This window comes from Mus musculus, chromosome 17 (genome assembly GCF_000001635.26).
Source record: "Mus musculus strain C57BL/6J chromosome 17, GRCm38.p6 C57BL/6J".
NCBI classification, from domain to species: domain Eukaryota; kingdom Metazoa; phylum Chordata; class Mammalia; order Rodentia; family Muridae; genus Mus; species Mus musculus.
This window is the reverse complement of record NC_000083.6, coordinates 22,361,429-22,380,447: the sequence shown is the minus strand read 5'-3', so window position 1 is coordinate 22,380,447 and position 19,019 is coordinate 22,361,429. Positions and strand designations below refer to the sequence as shown.

At 37.6% G+C, this 19,019-nt stretch overlaps 1 protein-coding gene across 7 annotated transcripts in view; it reads right to left on the bottom strand.

Annotated features, from left to right (window-relative positions):
• Positions 1-19,018, bottom strand: part of Zfp758 (zinc finger protein 758) — a 32,480-nt gene extending 13,462 nt beyond the window's left edge. Inside the window, exons 1-4 of one of the 7 annotated variants that reach the window (XR_003952107.1) lie at positions 18,741-18,993; positions 8,360-8,457; positions 6,679-6,805; positions 3,546-5,660 (exon numbers count right to left, since the gene is read on the bottom strand). Coding sequence is in view for 4 of the 7 variants with exons in the window: in NM_001347330.1 (NP_001334259.1) it covers positions 4,162-5,660; positions 6,679-6,805; positions 18,741-18,866 (1,752 nt within the window). In the remaining 3 variants the exon portion in view is untranslated. Of the gene's footprint in view, positions 1-1,713; positions 5,661-6,678; positions 6,806-8,359; positions 8,458-18,740 lie in introns of those variants that run through there. The other 6 variants (XM_030249678.1, NM_145484.2, NM_001357990.1 and 3 more) reach the window with 6 other exon arrangements.
• Position 19,019: the final 1 nt, after the last annotated feature.

The window sequence follows — 19,019 nt, the reverse complement described above, 5'->3', positions numbered from 1 at the left end:
TGGAGTTCCTGACCCCTAAGGGGTGGTAGTCCTTCCCTGTATTCTTCCAAGGGAGCTCCCAAGCTCCAATTGCTGTTTGGCTCTGGGTGTCTGCATATGTATGAGTCAGCTGCTGGGTGGAGCCTTTCAGATGGCATCTATGTCTCCAAGAATAACAAAGTGACATTAATAATGCTATGGGATGGGTTTCAAGTGGGCTTGTTATTAGTTAGCCATTCTCTCAGTCTCTACTCCATCCACAATCAATTATTTTCTTGTAGACAGGATAAATTTTGAGTTGCAAGTTTTGTGAGTGGGTTGGTATCCCTATCACACCACTGGGGTTCCTGCCTGGCTACAGGAGGTGGCTTCTTCAGGTTCCATATCCTCACTACTGTCTCAGCTAAGGTTACCCCCGCTGATTCTTGAGAGCCTCCCATATTCCAGGTCTCTGGCATATACTCAAGATGCTCCCCAACCCCAACAGCTGCAGATGCCATTAATTCTCATGGCAATCTGGCTACCTCCTCTACCTCTCCTGACACCTGATCCTGAACTCCACAATTCACCTCCCCATCTCTTCTCCCTCTCAATTCCTTTCCTTCATCTGCCTCTTATGACTATCTTATTAGCCCTCTTACGTGAGATTCAAGAACTCTTGGTTAGGCCTTCCTTCTTATTTAGCTTCTTTGGGTCTGTGGAGTACAGCATGAGTAGAGTAGAAACTTAAAGGCTTCTTTGGAAAGTCATTTGGATGGTGTTTTGCTGGGACAAACAGGTGAGGAATGTTTTGCTGAAACAGACACATGAGAGAGGATGTTCTGAAAAAGCAAGCATGTGAAAGGACACATGATGAAGGAAGGTTAAAGCATTCTTTGCTTAGGACACACATGTATTGGTTGGCTTTATGTTGTATAACTGAGCTGTATTTGTTGGGATGCCACAGAAAGAAATGCACCAAAATAATTTCTGGTGATGTACTGCACTGTGTTGCCACTTCCAAAGACCCATGCTGAGACAAGACACATGCAGTGTGAGGCAAGAGCCATGCTGAGGCAAGGCACGTGGAGGACACGTGATGTTCGGAGGGTTAAGATTCCATGGAGTGGTGGGGACAGAGCTAGTCTTGCTGGTATAGCTAGCTGTGCAGTCTTGCTGGTACAGCTAGCTGTGCAATGGTTTCGAATCTTCACTGATCTTTACTTCCCTGAGATATGCACAGCTGAGAACTCCTGGTGTTCCTGTTGGTACTTCCTGCTGACTTATATGATCAGTTTTGGAGAAGGTTCTGAGAGGTGCCGAGAAGAAGGCATATTCTTTTGTTTTGCGATGAAAAATTCCATTGATATCAGATTTGTTCGGTTTATAACATCTATTAGTTTCACTGCTTTTCTCTTTAGTTTCTGTTATAATGACCTATCCATTGGTGAGAGAGGGGTATTGAAGTACCCACTATAATTACATGGGGTTCAATGTATTATTTGAGCTTAAGTAAAGTTTCTTTTATAAAGGTGCTTGCCCTTGAATTTGGGGCATAGTAGTTCAGTATTGAAACTTCATCTTGGTGGACGTTTCCTTTGATGAGTATGAAGTACCCTTTCCCATGTTTTTTGCTTACTTGTGATTGAAAATTTATTTTCTCGAATTTTAGAATGTCTACTCAAGCTTGTTTTCTTCAGTCCATTTGCTTGGAAAAACTTTTTCCAGCCCCTTTACTCTGAGGTAATGTCTATCTTTTTTTTTTTTTTTTTTTTTGCTGAGGTGTGTTTGTATGCAGCCAAATAATGGGTCCTGTTTTAGCATCCAATGTGTAAATCGGTTTCTTTTTATTAGTGAATTGAGACCACTGATGTTGAGAGGTATTAATGACCAATGATTGTTAGTTCCAGTTATTTTGTTGGTTGTTGTCGTACTCAGTGTGTGTGTGTGTGTGTGCGTGTATGTGTGTCTCTCTTCTTTTGGTTTTACTGTGTGATGATTATTTTCTTGTGTTTTCCTGGGTATAATAACCTTCTTTGTGTTAGAGTTTACCTTGTAGTGTCCTCTGTAGAGCTGAGTAGTGGAAAAATATTGTGTAAGTGTGGTTTTGTCATAAAATATATTGGTTTCTCTATATACGGCAACTGAAAGTTTTTCTTTCAATTGACAAATTGATCAGTTATCTATTCATAGTATGAATGGTTAATAGGCAGAATGTAGAATAAAATAGAGAAAAATAAAGTAAATAAATGATAATTAAATTAAGGAATATGTGAATGATTTGAATGTATCTTGGTAAAAAGGAATTCAAAAGGACAATAAGTGCACATTAAACATGCTCCATTCTGTAAGTCATGAATAAAATGCACATCTCCTAGGTAGGGAGATTTCCACTATGCCTACACATTTTCTATACATAATGTCTTCAAAACTGACAAATACTACAAAGAACGAAACAGAAGAAAAGCAGAGATAGTGTCAGTGGAAATGCAACTTACTATAGCCATCATGCAAGTCAATTTGCAGTTTTCAAACAACCAAACAAGAAAATAATTAACTAAGCCTCAAATATATCATACAGGTAGTTGCTTATGAAATGACTAACTGAAATATATTCTTCCAAGATGCATGAAAACAGCAACAGCAAATGTAAAACAGAAGAATACATATATGACATGTGAACACTTACATACTGCTAGAATATTCTCATTCAACCATGGAAACACAATTGACAAGGAAGTTTCTCTTATGTAAGGATTCTAAACAGTTTGTTTTGAACAAATCAAACCATTCCTACAAAATCGAAAAAGTAATGTCAAGATGATATGAAAAGCTGAGAAAGCATCTAAATATGCAAAAAAACCCAATATTAACATATAGTTGTGAAAATTATTGAGTTTTTGGCTAAGGAAAACAACAGAAGATATTAATGGAAAGGCAATCCAAAAAGAGTTTTGTAACCCTGCGATTATAGTAAGTAATACTCATCAAAATGGTGCTGGCATCATTTGTGAAAATGGAAAAATTGACAACAAAACAAGTAGAATCTTAAGAAACTATCCAAACCTTCAAAACCTTCAAATATATATACATATATACATATATATATATGTATATATATGAATTTCCCCAAATTAACAATACACTAAAATTATAATGAAAATCATTTACTATTGCTGAGGAGACAAAAGATAAATGACTAGAATGGTGACATCATCACTGACATGCACAGTTTATTACATTATAATTTCCCCTATCATTACTTCTTATATAGAAAGTCAATCACATGAACATTAGGAAAATCTGGAGATTAATCATGATAGATTACTAAAGAATCAATTATGGAGAGACAAAGACAATTGCTATGTTGAAACTTAAAATAAGCATATGATACAGATTATAAATAATGGACACTTGGAGCAAACTGCTTATCAGTAGGCATATCTATAGGATAAAGAGCATCTTATCTTGATCAGTTTGTCAAACCCTCTTTTAAGAATTATAATTTGTCTGAGTGTCTTCATTTGAGTAAAACATACAGAATATTATCAGTTCTATTACCTATATTTGAGAGGTGTATTACTTACTTTAATCAGTTTCTCTTTGCAATGGATTATTTCAGTCTCCAGGAAACTGTTACACAATACCCCATTCTTCTGGCTTTCTCACTTTGCCTTCATTATGGAATATTTAGGAGAACTAGTAAACCCTTTTAATGAAATATTTCCTTCATGCTCACATTTTCAGAGTTTCTTTCACCACAAATGCTGGACAGATTTTAATATTTGAACATTATCTGAAGGGGTTCACAATTTTCTCACGTTGATAATTATCTAGTGTGGAGCCTCAAGTATTGTAAAGAATACTGTTTGGATAAAGCACATGCCACAGTTTTTTTCCATTGGAAATATTTTCTGCACTATAAATTTTCAGATACTTTCTTAGACCTGAGATTTGGGTAAAGACATGTCCTCATCCATTACATTTCTGAGATTTTTCTCCTGTATGTATTCTTTGATGTATTCTAAGACATCAGCCAAGAGTCAAAGATTTGTATTTTCACTACAGTTGTAAGATGTCTCTCCTATATGTAGTCTCTGATGAGCTCTAAGATGATCTTCCTTGGTACATGATTTGTCTCATTCACTTCATTTGTAAAATTTCTCTACTGTATACTTTCTTTGATGAATGATAAGATCGTTTCTAGATAAAGAATTTATCACATTCACTATATTTTTTAAGTTTTGCTCTTGCATGAATCCCCTGATGAATACTAAGACTACATTTGTGGGTAAAGCATTTGTCACATTCACTACATTTGTAAGGTTTCTCTCCTGTGTGAATTCTCTGATGATTTATAAGATCACTTTTGTCGGTAAAGCATTTGGCACATTCAGCACATTTGTAAGGTTTCTCTCCTGTATGAATTCTCTGATGAATAAGAAGACTGCATTTTTGGATAAAGCATTTGTCACATTCACTACATTTGTAAGGTTTCTTTTCTGTATGAATTCTCTGATGAATAAGAAGATTGCATTTTTGGGTAAAGCATTTGTCACATTCACTACATTTGTAAGGTTTCTCTCCTGAATGTAATCTCTGATGAATACTAAGACTGAATTTGTGGGTAAAGCATTTGTCACATTCACTACATTTGTAAGGTTTCTCTCCTGTATGAATTTTCTTATGACTTCTAAGATCACTTCTGTTAGTAAAGCATTTGTCACATTCAGCACATTTATAAGGTTTCTCTCCTGTATGAATTCTCTGATGAGTAAGAAGATTGCATTTTTGTGTAAAGCATTTGTCACATTCACTACATTTGTAAGGTTTCTCTCCTGAATGTAGTCTATGATGAATACTAAGACTTCCTTTGTGGGTAAAGCATTTGTCACATTCACTACATTTGTAAGGTTTCTCTCCTGTATGAACTCTCTGATGACCTCTAAGATCACTTTTGTTGGTAAAGCATTTGTCACACTCACTACATTTGTAAGGTTTCTCTCCTGTATGAATTCTCTGATGAGTAATAAGGCTAAATTTTTGGATAAAGCATTTGTCACATTCACTACATTTGTAAGGTTTCTCTCCTGAATGTATTCTTTGATGCGTTCTAAGATTATATTTGTTGGTAAAGCATTTGTCACAATCAAAACATCTGTAAGGTTTCTTTCCTGTATGAATTTTCTGATGAATTCCAAGATTACTTTTGAGAGTAAAGCATTTGTTACATTCACTACATTTGTAAGGTTTCTCTCCAGTATGCATTCTCTGATGACTTCTAAGATCACCTTTCTGGATGAAGCATTTGTCATATTCACTACATTTGTAATGTTTCTTTCTGCTTTTGGTTTGTTTCAGCATGAGGTTTTGGTTAGAGTAAAATGTCTCATCATCTTTCTTTCCGATGTGGATTCCTTGATTTAGACCAATGCTAGAACACAAATTTAAACAGTTTACACAGTTTTTATATTTGCAGGGTTCTCTGGTGTTTCCAGTTTCATGTCTGTTGAGGTTTGACGATTCAATAGATGTATCCCTGAGGTTAGTTTTATAAGGTGTACTTTGACTGGATTCATATATGATTTTGGCAAGTTCATGACATTTATAAGACTTCAGTTTGATATTTATATCCTCATGGACAATATGCTGTGTGTCTTGATCCAAGAAGTTCTCATATTTATGACATATGTAATGATTTTCTGAAAAAGGTACAATTAGAGATGACAGGGATTAGTGGATGAATAAGACAATATTCTATTTTTCCTGAAATTTTCTAAGGTAAATTAGCCATTCTCAAGGGCAGAGCTCTTTTGTTTTTGTTTTCTTTTTTTGGGCTTTTGAGACAGAGTTTCTCTGTATAGCCCTGCTGGCTGTCCTGAAACTCACTTTGTAGACCAGGCTGGCCTCAAACTCAGAAATCCACCTGCCTCTGCCTCCCAAGTGCTGGGATTAAAGCCCTGTGCCACCACCGCCTGGCAAGGACAGAGCTCTTAATAGAGTTCTTTATTGTTTCACATTCATTACATAGATGCTTAGAACAACCTGAAATGACAGGAATTAATAGCTTTATAAAAGCTTTGCAGAAAGTATAAAGAATAGGTGATGGAGCATTAAAGATTTTGAGAAAGGAGCTCTCTGAAGAGTCATATAAACAAAGTTTCTCTATTTTCTTGTTTTGTGACAGAGTGGCACTGTGTAAGTTTGGTCAGCTAGGAATTCATTAAGCAAACCACATTAGCATGGAACTCACGATATAAAGGCCATACTGTACCAGTAATAAACATAGAGACCACAGGTGAATAAATAAATAAGCAGAACCAAAATTCTCACAACCAACAGCTCTTTCTCTATTTAGAACTTTCTGCCTTTTTAAATTCACAAACAAGTGAGTACTTTAATGTAATGGTAAAATTAAAATATTCCAATTATTAAATGTATGGCAATATATTTTCTTGCTCTGAATATTCAAATTTGTTTGAACTTAGAAGTTTTAATTAAAAGTAGATACAATATTTAGAGAGTTTACACAGAATGTAACAATGGTTCGTCATGTAACAAATGGAAAGAAATATAAAGGAAACACAATGAAGAAGATATGTTAGTAACCAGATTTTTCCTTATTCTGGGAGTCTCTAGACATGTCAGAGAGTTTATATATACACACAGGAGCTTAATTCAATGAATGAATAAGGAATTCTACAAGAAGAGTATTCTTACCCACAAAAAATAGATTGTTGTAATTCTCCAACATAACATCCATGTACAATGCCCTCTGAGCACAGTCAAGACATTCCCATTCCTCCTGTGAGAAGTCCACTGCCACATCCTTGAATGTTAACAGACCCTGTAATGGAAAGATAACTGTTTATCATGTGCTTCTAAACAAGTGTTTTGCTAGGTAAAAAAAAAAGACCTAAAAAATAAGAGGTAATTTGTGATAAAGATGAGTCATGGCAAATATTCAAGAACAAACATCTTCTACAGTGCAATAGAAATATGTCAGAAGTTAAGCATTGCTGCTCTTATTAGACAATGTATAGAATAGCATACTATGTTGGTTATATTCATAATGTCTCTCCTCTTCATGAATTTTCTGATTATTTTTAAGACTTAAGAACAGATAAAGGATTTGCTACCATCACTTCATTTGATAATTTGTCTCTAGTTTGAATTCTATAGTCCACAGTTGCTTCCTAACACCCACATGGAACTACATAACAGATTTTTAATCCAATTCTTTGAAACCCAATGCTCTCTTCTGAACTCTACAGGCCGGAGGAATACAGTGCACATACACATAAATGCAGGCAAATTTACCACCATACATAAAAGAAAACTGAAATTTAATTTTAATAAAGGATGTTACATAAAATAGTCATAGTCTTTATTCTATTTTATTTTTCTCTGAAACAGGATTACATAATAGAATCATAAACAACAAACTTTTAGGGAATATAACATAGATATGTGAGGTCTAGATGCTAGAATGTTCCTTTATGAAGTATGGGTTGTTATCAAACAGATCTCAGTGTCATATCACAGATGGTCAAGTTACAGTGAGTAAAACTGTGCTTTTAAATTCTACAGCTGTCAACCTTGCTCTAGACACTGCATCAACCCTATTTGTAGCTGGGTCTCACTTGACTCTATTCTAAAACGCTTAGTTGATATCTTGAAGCCTAGGTATAATGCTGTACCCTTTATAGAACAAGGAGGTAGAATATGATAGAATATGATCACCGTGTGTCATAAAATGTCAAAAAGATAACAGAATACTGAAACCTGCATCTCCTCACAAACACATCAATGTTATGGTAAGAGAAAGCTACATATTCGTTCCATCATTTGTTCCTCTAGGGACCTGAAATATTTACTCAAGACTCAAGACAGTGAGTTTATTCTAATTCTACTCTTCCATAAATTCTACTCGTTTGTATATTGCTCAAGTGATGTCGGTGTCCATGTATTTGCAGATACACATTCAGAAATATGTTTCTAGAAACCAGACTATTCCTGAAATACAACTTATGTGGCACAGGAGACTTTCCTTTCCCACTAATATTAAAGGGTACAAGTTCATCCAATGTAGAAATTAGCCATCAATATATTCTTTGAGCATCATTTGCAATAGATTCTCTTTCAGACCTGAAGGTCTTCTTCAGTCCTTGGAAATTTATGTCCTCACAATATAAAATCCAGTGAAAATACAGTGTGACAAGACTATGCTTATCCGATTAGAAGTGAAAGATCTAAAGACTTAATTTTGACGATTGCAGAGGAACAAAGATAAATCACAGAAAATAAACACTTTAGAAAACATTATGAGAGGTAGAGAACTAAAGTTCTGAATAGTTTAAATAATAAAGGAATTAAGAAAAAATCTGGACAGGACACTGACCTGGGGAGCATTTACCAGAGAAGAATTCATTCTTCTTGTTCTTCTCCAGGTTTCTGTGTCAGAAATACGGAGTGGAATAACTTTTTCAAAATAAATAGCTAAAATAAATACAACTTTGTTATGGACAATGGTAAACCACATAAAAATACACAAAAACAAAAACGATACCAGAAATCTTGTCAATATTCATACAGATGAGAGCATGGAATGATGTAGTAACGTGCCAAGGAAAATGACTATAATTGAGGCTTTTTCCTAACTTTAGCAAGTACCAGGCACAAACACAGAGCATATGTATATCTGCTACAAAGCACTACTATTCAGGGTTATTATCGTGAACTTGTCATTCAAGGAGTAGAATCAGGGGCAAATGGCTAGTGGGTACTATGATGGATGCCTAGCATTAAATGGAGTTTGATTAGCCATCACACTAGAATAAAATATCTGACCCTTTGGTCACATTTAATTTCCTTCTACTTGGAAGATAATGTACATCCATTTTCCATGTGTGTCCTGATATCATGAAGTACAGACACAGATTCTACCTGCCAAATATGTTTTTCTTAAATTGACAAATTGTTATCAGATGTAGTAATAGCCATTTTCATCATTCTCTAAGAAGGTTTACATTGTTCTTGAGATAAGCTGTATCTCTCCAATTTACTTTTCCTTTCAATGTGGACCTCTTTTCTAAGTTGCATGTACACCGCTGTGTGAGAATACTAATCACTGAAATCCATGTGAATGCATTTATAGGTATAATATTACAAATCAAGACACACATCTTTAAATGGAATGCCTGTGTGCTAAGTGTACTAAAACAGTAGTCCTTAACATTTATAATGCTGTGACAATTCTATACCAGGAACTTATGAGTTGATGTATCCACATGTGGCAGACCTAATTGTAGATTAATTCAGGAGTGGTGTATCAGTTCCTAAGTCCATCAGAAATAAATGATTTATGGTAGACTTAGCTGATCCCTGTGAAAGGGTCAATTGACCGGGATCATGGCCCTCAGGTTGAGAACTGTTCTAGGCAATGCCAAGGAAGAATCATCAAGACTAGAATGATCACATGTCCAAGAAAGAATCTATGACTGATGTACTGCAACATGTAGAAATACTGGAATTGCCTTGAAATGGTTCTACTTATACCATAGCCTCATGCTGCTTGAAAGCTTAATAAATCAGACAAACATAGTTTGCAACAGCAAACTATCATTTCAGAGACTGCTGAGTACAAAGACTGAAGTAGGAGGAGGGGAAAGGCTGTAACAGTCAGAGGAAGAGAAGTGAGTTACAGAAATCCCTACTACCATATACGAGGGTAGTTGGAATTATGAATACATGACACCCTGGGTAGTCATCCCAAACCTCCTTCAAAACATACATGGAACATAAAGGGAGCGAATGGGATGAAAATGTGAGTAACAAGGCATGGGACTGAGAATCAAGAGAGGGTCTTCCCCAGGGGGCCCATGTGGCACTGTGGGGAGGTTTCATGTACCCATGAGACAAATACCCATGACCTCCTCTTCTGTTCAGAACCATGTACCTGCTTAGGTCCTACAGGCACTAGAGTGAGCGTGACAATGAGAATGTCACTCAATGTGTTTGGTTTCAATATACTTCCCATATGAATAGCATGGAAGAGTTTGTTGTGTTTGATTTAGGACACAATTAACAAGGAGCCCCTAATCCTTGTTAATCTTTATAATTAATGTAATTAATTATATTAATGCAGATGCTGGGTAAGAACATTTTCCTACATTGTAAATTATTCTACAATTAGGGTGGATCCTTATAAAACTTAACTGTTCTGTACCTAATTTCATCATCAATATGATAAATCTTTTGCCACATTACAATGGACATGGATATTTAGCACTTGAGGGTCCATGTACACAAACGACTTTATTTATCTTATGCAGGGATCATTCCTAACTCTTCCAATGTTGACTTAAGACGTCAGCTGTTGGGTCCCATATCTAGGCTCCATCTCTACTCTCACATTAGGACTGACAACACTATGTTCATTCCTATACTCTTATCCTGAATACTTTTCAATATCTCCAGATTGCTTATAGTTTCTTTTTAAAATAAGGTTTATTTATTTTAATTTTATTTGGAAGGGTAACTTTGTCTCTATGTAGGTCTGTGTATATCATGCGCGTAGAGCATACAGCCAGCAGAAGAGAGCTGGAGCCTGAGCTCTGGAAGGATATAAAGTCCCCAGGCAAGTACAGTGAATTGAATCTAGAAACTGCAAAAACAAGTGCCTTTGACTGCTGAGCTTTTAATTATTCCTTAACTATTTACTATAGAGATTTAAATCAAAGAACGGTGAGACAGACTTCATAGAGCATGGAGGAGCTTTTCTTAAAGTGTCAAAGTGAGTGCCAGCTCAGAAAAGACAATCACACAGAAGTAAGGTGATCAAGACATATTGAAAAGTTTGGCAGCAAGAGACACTGGTTTGGAAAGACTTTTGTTCAAACTACATGCCTCAGTGCTTAAAAGCATGAAAAGCAGTCAATCTGAAGTAGAATGTAGATAGATATTAGTAAGCTTATGTAGTAATTAATTGTACTGGTCTGGCTGGTATAAAGTCTCTGAGGGGAAAGACAAGCTGATTATAGAAAACAGAAAAAAGATGCAAGAGACAGGTATGGGAGGGCTGCTTAGTTAATACCATGCCAGCTGCAAGTGTATTTCTCATAACCTTCTTATACTACTATACTGTGGGAAGCAAAGCCACAAGCTAACAAAAACCATTTTGTTAAAATATACATGAGACATTTGTTCCCATCCCTAGAAGCTCTGTTCCTTCCATCAAGCTGAAAAGAATCTTTAGTCCCTAACCTTGAGCCTCAAGTGCAAGTCTTCTTATCGCTTCATGCCTCAGCAGGCCAGAAAAATTTGCCAACAGGCTCTGACCAACCTTGACTCTGATAGGCAGGTAGATCTCTCTCTCTTTCTCTCTCTCTCTCTTGGTCTCTCTCTCTCTCTCTCTCTCTCTCTCTCTCTCTCTCTCTCTCTCTCTCTCTCCTCTGCTTCAGAGAAGTGGCAAAATGGCTCCTGATAATGAAATAGATGAAAAGATAACATAATCATTTAGTACAACAAACTTATCTCTGTGAAGAGATTAAAGTACGGACAAAGCATTGTTCACCTAATGGAAACAAAAAGAATGACTCTATGTATTAGAACAAGAGATAAAAAGGGGATACTGCAATGTGTAACAATGACATCAGTATTATATTATGCAGTACTGTGCAAAGTAATATACAAATAAAACAGAATTGAAGAACAAATGATCAGTTGCTAGAAATAAGTGAATAAGTTAATCTGAGGAACACTAGAAAGTAATGATATAAAGCTGGATTTACTTCAATGCCCAAAGCAGGGAAACTCAAACAATTATATGCAAAGAAAAATCAGAAACCAGATACGAGGATGTACACAGACACAGAAACTGTCTCTAAATTCCATGAAAATGGAAAAGATGAGTTAACACCAGAATGAAAGACTGTTTCACCACCTACAAACTCACACTGCCTACAAATATCCTGGACTCCCTGGTGGTAGCATTCATAATTTCAAAAACTGCTATGTAGATTGGGATAAGAAGCAGAGTTTTTAATGTCCATACCTAGATTTGGATCCTGTTTGCTACAATCTCAATTGTCAGGCAAAGCATACCCACAGCTGTGATAGTAGCAAGACTGTTTTGTGGGTAACAGAAAAGTTTCTGGCTCAATCTGAGGCCAGATCTACCAGGTGTTTGGGAAGTTTGGAGGGGTGGGGTAGAGACAGAGAAAAGCTTACAGAGGGAACATGGACAAATGCCAATGATATGAAAGATAACAGGATTTAGAAGAGAATTCACTACTGACAATTCCTACAAGTTCAAAAGTGTTGAATCACACTCATAGCAAGTACGTTGCTGCTTTCAGTCTGCATCAAAGAAACTTCATTTCAGTAAGTAAAAGTTATTTCAGAGACTCAAAACTAATCAAATACTGAGAACATCTGACTGCTTACTGTACAGACTAATATAGGAAATGCATAGTACCACATGTAGGAGTATTCTCAGAGAAAATTTCCAGAACCATTAATAAAATACAAGCTGACAAAAATCAAATTCATATCCTCTTTCTATTGTCACCCAAGGCCCACCTCATCCCTTCTCACATACTTGGATCCCTTGTTTACAGTCTCCTCTCTGCTCAACATCCAGCCTGGTCTACAAAGTGAATTCCAGGACAGCCAGGGCTGCACAGAAAAACCCTGTCTCAAAAAACCCAAACCCAAACCAAAGCCCAAACCCAAACCCAAACCAAAAAAAAAAAAAAAAAAAAAAAGAATTTTGCCCTTACTGTAAAAACAGTGTGGTCTGATATCTCCTCACAGCATGCATACATACTCACTTTCCCAGTCTCTGAGATGCAATATTAAGAACTAAAAATATAAAACAACATTTTTGAGTGTGGTATTTGCAACCGATAATGCATATATGTCCCAGAAAATTAACTGTATGAACAGTTTCCTCGGTAACAATAAATGTTTACAACCATAGCTATAAAGCTTCTAAAATATACTTCCTTATTCAATCAAATCTACAGTGGCTACTTATGTGAAAATCTAAAAAGCTCTCTGGGGAAGCCACACCACCAGGGGAAAGGCCATTCTCCTGAATAAGCAACTTGTAAAACAGCAGAGTTAGAGATAATGGACAAAGTTAAACTCCAGCATCTTTGTAATTGCCTCAATGTCCAAGAGAACCATGTTTTCGGACAACAGATAAGGCAAATCTTCTAGCTCACCATGCTCCTGTGAATATCCTCAAAACCATAACATAAATGAGAACATCAGGATAAGCCCTAATTAACATGATCTAATATCTTCTGACAGAGTTAAGATAGCCACAGCAGAATTTCAGACTCCATGTTCTGATAAGCTCCAGCAAAGAACTGATCACACCTTTGGTCCTGTTACGGCCTGTTTCCCAACATTGCAGGTCCTCTATCTTGAGAAGTTCCATGGCTGCCTCCATGACGCACCCAAAGGGGCCCTGCTTGTGTGACATGAAAATGCTCATTTTACCATAGGACTCAGAGCTGTGATGAAATTTCAAAAGACATAGCTGATCTGGTTTCCAGATCTCTCACATGATTGTCACTGTACAACCAATTCCATGTAACCTGTGCCTAAAGGCAAATACACTATACAGTATTAACCCAGCTTAAATGCCAACCTGGGTTAAAAGTATCATCATACCACTATCAGAGATATTATAGGAAAATCATGTCCTTGGAAGAGGCAGAGGAAATTTTCTTCAGAGATGTGGCCCACACACATAAAGCTAAGCATTAAATTAACCCAGTACTTCTGTGAATATGGAGATGTGAAAAAGCATTACTAGAATGGGAAATTAGAGATGAGGAAGATGTGGTGAATTTGATCAAACACATGATGCAAACATATATAAAATTCCCGAAACTGCCAGAAGCCAGCTAGAAGAAGCCAAAAACTAGCAGGTGATCTTCCTGAGAGGCTTCCTCCATGGACTGTAAACTTATGATGAATTCACTCCTTTAGGCAAGGCCAAGGAGATTACATTTGAGTAAAGATTCCTGCTATTAATATGATTTTCCTGTTGTTAATAAAGATATATAATAATCACGAGGTATTAACCCATCCTTATAAGCAGATTTGTGCAGAACAAGGAAGATGTACTGTCTTACAGTGATGCTATATAGACAAATAGATGATTTCTTAATTCTTAATGATGGTCCTATAAGAATTCCTAAAATTAGGGCTGGTGAAATGGCTCAGTGGGTAAGAGCACCGGACTGCTCTTCCGAAGGTCCAGAGTTCAAATCCCAGCAACCACATGGTGACTCACAACCATCCATAACGAGATCTGACTCCCTCTTCTGGAGTGTCTGAAGACAGCTACAGTGTACTTACATATAATCAATAAATAAATCTTAAAAAAAAAAACACTGGAAAAAAAGAATTCCTAAAATTATATTAGTAATTATTAAGATCTTTTATAATAGGACTGCTATTAAGACCTATGTCAAAACTTCAATGACAACTCTGCCAGTCTTCAAGTGTCATGAGTTAATTCCTTCTGAGATAGAAAACAGGCATCTACAACTTAGAGCACATTCTAAGAGGTTGTAAAACAATTAACCAAAGGTCATAAAAAAGGGAACTAACAATTCACTTTAGGTGCAATGACAGAAGATAAAATCCTGATTGTATTTATATAAAATTTCAATGTCAACTTAATTATGGTCTTTAACTCTCCATGAACCTGAACATGGAGAGCTAGTGACAGATAATGAATGTTTAACTAGAAAAATTACCCTAATTGGATATGCATGTAAACATTTCTGTTGTAAACTTATTCAATTTATGATTTGAATTTAGGCTTGAACTTCTAGCGAACTTTTGTTTTTTAAAAAAAAAAAGGATGCTTGGATAAACCATGTGACATTTTCTACTTGATAGGGTACAAAAGACTAGGAAAGAACATTGCATGGCATTTGGAGCAAGGGTACTGTTACATCAGAGCAGGAGAAGAGAACAAGATTAGGAGAAAAGATCAGAGAAGAACTTTTTTAGAGAAAAAAAAATTTGGAGAACTTTTTAGAGAAAGAAAGAGAAATTTTTTTTTACAGGTAACTTAGAATTAATTCTAAAATCACTTTTCAAATTATCCCTTTTTCTCCTGTGACTGACATGGGTTAAATGTTAACCAGATGCTCTGCTGTTCCCTCAATCTGCACATATAGTTTGCTGATGTTTAAACTGTCTAATTGTGTGTAACCACGCCAATTCTTCCCCTACCACCACTCTTTTCCTATATAAACCCCTAGCTTCTGAGCCTCATGGTTGACACCTCTGTCTCCTGAGGGAGATAGTGTCGCCCGGAGCTCCATCATTAAACACCTTGTGTGTTTGCATCAAGACAGTCTCTCGTGATTCTTTGGGTGCGTGCCATCTCAGGATTTGTGACTGGGGGGTCTCCCCACTAGGTCCTTTCATTAACATAAAGACAGAACACAGGGTTATAAATGGAAGGCAATATAGATATAACTTTATAGTTTTTACAGATATTAAGCAAATCTTATCAAAATCCTGCTGGCATTATTTTAGGAAATATAATTTTAGGAAGGGGAGAGATTAACCATAAAAGATAAGAGAAAAAAAAAAACTACAAAATACTCTAAAACTCTAATATCAGAAAAAACTAAGAGGCAATAACTGTTCGGACTAAACAGAATGCTAAAAATATAATAATAAAAATATTAAGATATGATCAGTGATGTAAATGGGAGGGGACAGCATCCTTCACATACAAAACCAAATTAAATTACATTTACCTCTGTGTATGAATTCTCACATAGAGAGTCTTCTACTACCTACAATGGGAATATTCTGATATGACTCCCAGTGCAATTATCTAGAAATATTTGGAATGAAATGGAATCTGGCCAAACCAATCTCATGTCCTCTTTCTACTGGGACTTGAGGCCTTCCCCATCCCTTCCTCAATCCCTCTAACAAATACGATCCTTTGCAACACTTTCCTCTCTTCACCATCCAGGGCTCTCAGATTCACAGGTAAGTAGCACTGACTGAGCAGTGGGCACCTGCATATGGGAAAGAGTCTTCAGAAAATACCCAGAACTTTTCATGGAACAAATATAAATGATGCCTCCAAAAGGATAAATGTGAAGGAGAAAGGTTGTATGCCGGCCCTAGGCCTACAAGAACCAGGCACATCTGGGAGGCAGGCTGGGGCTGAAAAAGACTTAGATGGCAAGAGAGATTAATGGAGACCAAGACACGATTCTGTTCAAGGCCCGCAAGTTTACTAAGAGACCATGCTTATAAGAGGAAAGGCCCATCCCCACCCCTGTCCACTCTTGGTGCCTGGAGCCAGCCTGCAGGCGAAGTGCAGGATAGGATGTTCCTCCCAGAATATCTCAGGGGCCTCTCAGCAGGTAGCAGTCAGTGTCTTGGAGGAGAGCAGTGGCAGGTGACAGAACAATAGAGCCATCTAGTTCAGAAGGATCCACCCTAGGTAATCTCCTTCTTAGTGGCAGCAAGGTCAAATTCTGGATCAGCCTGCCTCAAGGCTGAGGCAGAGAAAATATCATAAATAAAAATGTCCCTTTTCTGCCGGGCATGATGGCGCACACCTTTAATCCCAGCACTCGGGAGGCAGAGGCAGGTGGATTTCTGAGTTCGAGGCCAGCCTGGTCTACAAAGTGAGTTCCAGGACAGCCAGGGCTATACAGAGAAACCCTGTCTTGAAAAACCAAAAAAAAAAAAAAAAAAAATGTCCCTTTTCATCCAACAATTTCATTTAACTCTGTGAGTCTCATTCACACCCAGCTCAGACACAAGCAGAGTCATTCTCCCAGGAATCCTGGGAGGAGATGGGGAGACTGCAAGAAAACTATTGTCACCCACAGAAATCAGACTGCTACACTTGTCCAAAGGTAGATTTTTACAAAAAGCCCTGTCAGCAGGGTCTAGGCATTCCTACTCCTCCTACAAGAAGTCTAGTCACAGCACTGAATGTTAACAAACCCTACAATAAAAAGAAAAACAAAACAAAACAAAAAAACCCCAGCAGCTTGGCCACATATGTAGGTGCAGAGTGCTTTTCTTCAAGCACAGAGACTTTTTTTCTGATACAGGAGAGTGATCACAATTGTACAAAAGATGCTTCTAAAACTTTACATAGTGTTGTCTAATACACTCACATAGCAATACTGAACTTGCTTGGACCTAAGATGTACCATAAGAAATCAGCATAGGAGCCTTACTTATAATAGCCAGAAGCTGGAAAGAACCCAGATGTCTCTCAACAGAGGAATGGATACAGAAAATGTGGTACGTTTACACAATGGAGTACTACGCAGCTATTAAGAACAATGACCATGAAATTTGTAGGCAAATGGATAGAACTAGAAAATATCTTCCTGAATAAGGTAACCCAGTCACAAAAGAATACACATGGTATGCACTCACTGATAGGTGGATATTAGTCTAGAAGCTCAGAATACCCAAGATACAGTTCACAAACCACATGAAATTCAAGAATAAGGAAGACCTAAGTGTGGATACTTTAGTCCTTCTTTGAAAGGGGAACAAAATACTCATAGAAGGAGTTACAGAGATAAAGTGTGGAGCAGAGACTGAAGGTATGACCATCCAGAGACTGTCCCACCTGGGGATCCATCCCATATACAGTCATCAAACGTAGACACTATTGTGGATGCCATCAAGTGCTTGCTGACAGAAGCCTGTTAGAGCTGTCTCCTGAGAGGCTGTGCCAGTGCCTGACAAATATACAGGTAGATCCTCGAAGTCAACCCCTGGACTGAGCACAGGGTCCCCAATGGAGGAGCTACCGAAAGGACCCAAGGAGCTGAAAGAGCTTGCAGCCCCATAGGAGAAACAATATGAACTAACCAGTATCCCGAGAGCTCCCAGAGACTAAACCACCAACCAAAGAGAACATACACATGGTGAGACTCAAGGTTCCAGCTGCATATGTAGCAGAGGATGGCCTAGTTGGTCATCAATGGGAGATGAGGCCCTTGGTCCTATGAAGGTTCTATGCCCCTGTGTAGGGGAATGCCAGGGCCAGGAAGTGGGAGTGGGTGGGTTGGGGAGCAGGGGGTGAGGCGGTGTATTCGGAGGAGAAACCAGGAAAAGGGATAACATGTGAAATATACATAAAGAAAATATCTAGTAAAAATTAGGCAATTTAAAAAATAAATCAGCATATGAAGACGCATTTCTGAATGCTTTACTTACATCCTAAACTGCATACAACTCAGACGAATAATTCATGGGCAATAAAAAGTATGCTTAGTAAATAGTAATGTTTACAATCATAGCCGTAGCATAACACAAAGTATATTTTCTCGTTCAAAAAAGTGTGCACTGGTTCTTCATATGATTACTATATACACAAAGTTCTACATAGCAGGGTAAAACGTATCCTCTTGAATAAGCAATTAGTAAAACACAGGAGTTAGAAAATATGAATAAATTTACATTCCGTAAGCTTTGTGATTGACACAATAGCAAACAGCAGATAATACAACTGGTCTATCATTTTTAATGAGTTATTTTACGACTGAATATTCTGTTAACTGGAGGATAAATGAAAAAAAACCATGATAGACCAACTGTTCATAAGATCTCAACTTCCTGACAACTGTAAGAGATCCACATCAGAACTGTGAGAGCGGCGTCCATAAAAACAGCTGCGGAAGCCCCCCCCCCCCCCCCACCTCCCCGCTCCGCTCCCTCCCGTTTCCCAGCCCCGCAGCGCCTCTGACCTGGGACCTTCCAGGGCTGCGCTGCTGACTCTCCCAGGTCCGCAGCCACAAAACAGAGTCTGAGGAGCTTTCCGGTTTCCGAAGGAAACTGGGGCCGAAAAACCAGCGCTCAGTTCGAGTACACATGGATTACACAGGTAGCAAGGGGAGTGGTGGCTTTTCACGTCATTCTGGCCTGGACATTTGGAGCTGGCGACCTAGAAGAGAACGCAGCTGGACGGACTCTACCAACGTAATTAAGGAAGTGAAAGCGGCGGGCCTGAAGGCGTTAGCGCTGTC